Genomic DNA, 3160 nt, shown 5'->3' with positions numbered 1-3160 from the left:
TACTACAGTAATTAGTAAGTTAAAGTACTTTCTTTTTCTTCTCTCTCTCTCTCTCTCTCTCTCTCTCTCTCTCCCTCTCTATCTAGCTAGCTATAAATCTAGCTGTTGTGTCTGTCTGTCTGTCCACCCGCCCGCCCGTCAGCCCGTAGGCCCGTACATTGCATTTAATAGCGTTAGATAGTAAATAGACGCAGATTGCTCACCTGCTGGTAAAGATGGTTGTAATCCTCCACACGGACCGCCTCATCCCAACCAATCATCACTAACTGAGGTACTTGGCTGGCCAGGAGTCCGCCGGGAATGAGAGTATCGCTGCACTTACAGTCAGGTAGTCTGCACCGATCAAGATCGCATGGTGGTGCTGCGAGCATGAGATGCCATCACGAAGATGATTATATCAAGAGCGTATTAAGAAGGTCCTTCTTAATACGCTCTTGATTATATATATAGCAGAGACTGGATACAAGCGACAGTGAATTATTTATTTTCATTTATTTACGTATATTCTTATTTATATTAATTTATTCAATTACATAGTTATTGTTTATTTATTTATTTGTTCGTTCATTCATTCAATCATTCATTGATTTAATTGCTCATTCACTCACTCACTTAATGAATTTATTAAATCATTTATTTATTCATTAACTTATTTATTCATTCATTTATTCATTCGTTTATTCATCCCTCCATTTATCCATCAATTCATTCATTCATTCATCCAATTGAATTCCGTTCATACATGAGAATTGACATGTTTATATGCTGCTACGAACCATGCCTACGAGAGAGCAAGTGTGAACGATAGTGCGGTAACATACCGCTAGATGGCACTTACCACAGTCGCGCTCGTCCGAGCCGTCGCGGCAGTGTGAGATGCCGTCGCACTGTGCGCGGCGGGCGATGCAGCCGCTGTTATCCTCGCACTGAAAGTCGCACGTCTCATCGACGGGAGCGAGACCGACGCCGATTTCGACCGCCTCGGGAACGTAGACAAACTGACAGACGGCGTTCTCGGCCTCGTGCCTGTTCAAGCATCGCTCCGCGGCCGGCGTCCAGACGGTCACGCCCGGACAGAAGCTGAGATAAACACGGGTCTCATGAAAAGCCGCGACGCGGCTTTAACAGACTCTTGACGCGCCTGTTTTAACAGACGCTGGACGCGACGCGGGTTTTAGTAACCGCTGGACGCGACGCGGGTTTTAGTTGACGCTGGACGCGACGCGGGTTTTAGTTGACGCTGGACGCGACGCGGGTTTTAGTAGACGCTGGACGCGACGCGGTTTTTAGTAACCGCTGGACGCGACGCGGGTTTTAGTAACCGCTGGACGCGACGCGGGTTTTAGTAACCGCTGGGCGCGACGCGGGTTTTAGTTGACGCTGGACGCGACGCGGTTTTTAGTAACCGCTGGGCGCGACGCGGGTTTTAGTAGAAGTTGGATGCCACCATCACAAGTTACGTGAGCCGTTTTGTCGAATTAAATATTAGCCTCTTTTTCACATACCTCATTATTATACGTGCGATTGCACGTATAATATAGTGGTACGTGCCTAGCATGTGTACAAGAAACACGAACAAGAATTATATGTATGCCGAATACGCTTATTTTATAAGTGCTCGTTATAATTCGCATGAAGCCAATTGGTCCACGAAAACCACGTAAATCCCAAAAAATCACAGAGCCTCGTCCAACATTTTGTACAAGTGATTTTCACCGACCAAACGGATTCGGTATACGTTTGAATAAGATTGATAAACCGGATAACTGTAAAACTAATGATTGTATACCGAATACAGTAAAACAGTGTCACAAGAAACACGTTGGAGAAATCCCCGATGACGTCACCTGTAATATCGCGATGCATGTCATGAGAAATGGTCGTTCTGTGGCTAAGTGAACGGATAGTGTCTTGCGGATGCTTTCATGCATCGTTATCGATCCATGCATTATTTTTGGGAAGCCATGAATAACGAATTCGAACTTTAATAATTGAAATTCGAATGTAATCAAACGTATAATTTAAAGCTTACAGTTAGCGAACCTTAGACGGGAAGTATTTCATATATTTTTATATTCATTTTTCCTTGAAGAATATCGCTTGTTTAAAAAAACTTCACAAACTTACGAGATCTTTGGCCATCCGTTGTCGCAGATGTAGAACACTTGGCAGTCATTAGGATCGGCCGAGAAATTCCTGGCTCTTATGTTGGGGTTGCAATCATCCTCAGCGCTTAGCGGCACTCCGAATCTCTTTTGAGGCACGGCGGCTGCTACCAAAGCTGCAGCGACAACAATACCAGACTTTTTATCGTTCGGCCAATCAAAAAAGATTTCTCTCGTCTCGACATTGACCATATACAACCGCTCTGTAAGCGACTCATTGCCGCGAGATAGAATTTAAACTCGTTCACGATTCACTTAGACATGCTATCGAAATCTTTCGATGTATGGACAACGTAGGAAGACATCGCCCCCAAAGAAGTGCGTAAGACGAAAAGGTCGAATGCAATAACTAACTCACTCACCAAGACACGCGCACACAGCTACCACAAACAACTTCATGTCGAGCGATTTATTGACGCGCGTACGAAATGTCCCGTATCTCAATGATCGACGCTCACCACCGTTACTGTCGCTCCGTTACGTCCGCACTCCACTTTATATAACCGTGTCGCGTGCTCAATGAACTGTTGAGGCACTCGAGCGGAGGTGGTGGTGCGCGGATAGGCGGAGCTGGGGAGGGGGGGGTAGGTGTCGGCGTTGGCTCGCCTACGCAACAGAGCCCCACCGCGCATACTGACTATAGCAAATTCCTCGTACTGCATCGCTGGTTAAATTCCAGAGGCGACAACAGCCGGGTTGAATGTGGGTCACTGGTATGTAAAAGAGAAGCTTTCTATCTTTTTCGGACCGCGCGCTGAAATGGTCGGCCGAGTCCGACGACGTGCAAACGCAACAGCAGGACACGTGTTTGCGGCACGATGCGGGTCAGCGGTCATGAATGGCCGCCGGTGCGAAAGGCTACGAAAGTTATTCGGATACCCATCGCGCAGGCTTAATTCCAGGTTAGATCTCGTTCGCAGGTTAAAAGGTGTGGTTTTAGAGGTGGTGGTGGGGGTGTCAGGATGCTAGCGGCAGATGTATCGGCTCGTGTTATG

General features: G+C 46.7%; 1 protein-coding gene across 2 annotated transcripts in view; it reads right to left on the bottom strand.

Moving 5' to 3' along the window:
• LOC106816133 overlaps window positions 1-2638 on the bottom strand; it is a 10085-nt gene extending 7447 nt beyond the window's left edge. For both annotated transcript variants that reach the window (XR_001394838.1, XM_014820696.1), the window contains exons 1-4: window positions 2528-2638; window positions 2128-2281; window positions 839-1080; window positions 204-361 (exon numbers count right to left, since the gene is read on the bottom strand). Coding sequence is in view for 1 of the 2 variants with exons in the window: in XM_014820696.1 (XP_014676182.1) it covers window positions 204-361; window positions 839-1080; window positions 2128-2281; window positions 2528-2564 (591 nt within the window). In the remaining variant the exon portion in view is untranslated. The remainder of the gene's footprint in view (window positions 1-203; window positions 362-838; window positions 1081-2127; window positions 2282-2527) is intronic.
• Window positions 2639-3160: the final 522 nt, after the last annotated feature.

This window comes from Priapulus caudatus, unplaced genomic scaffold, assembly GCF_000485595.1.
Source record: "Priapulus caudatus unplaced genomic scaffold, Priapulus_caudatus-5.0.1 Scaffold30, whole genome shotgun sequence".
Lineage (NCBI taxonomy): Eukaryota > Metazoa > Priapulida > Priapulimorpha > Priapulimorphida > Priapulidae > Priapulus > Priapulus caudatus.
The sequence above is the reverse complement of the archived record's forward strand: the minus strand, read 5'-3'. Positions and strand labels throughout refer to the sequence as shown.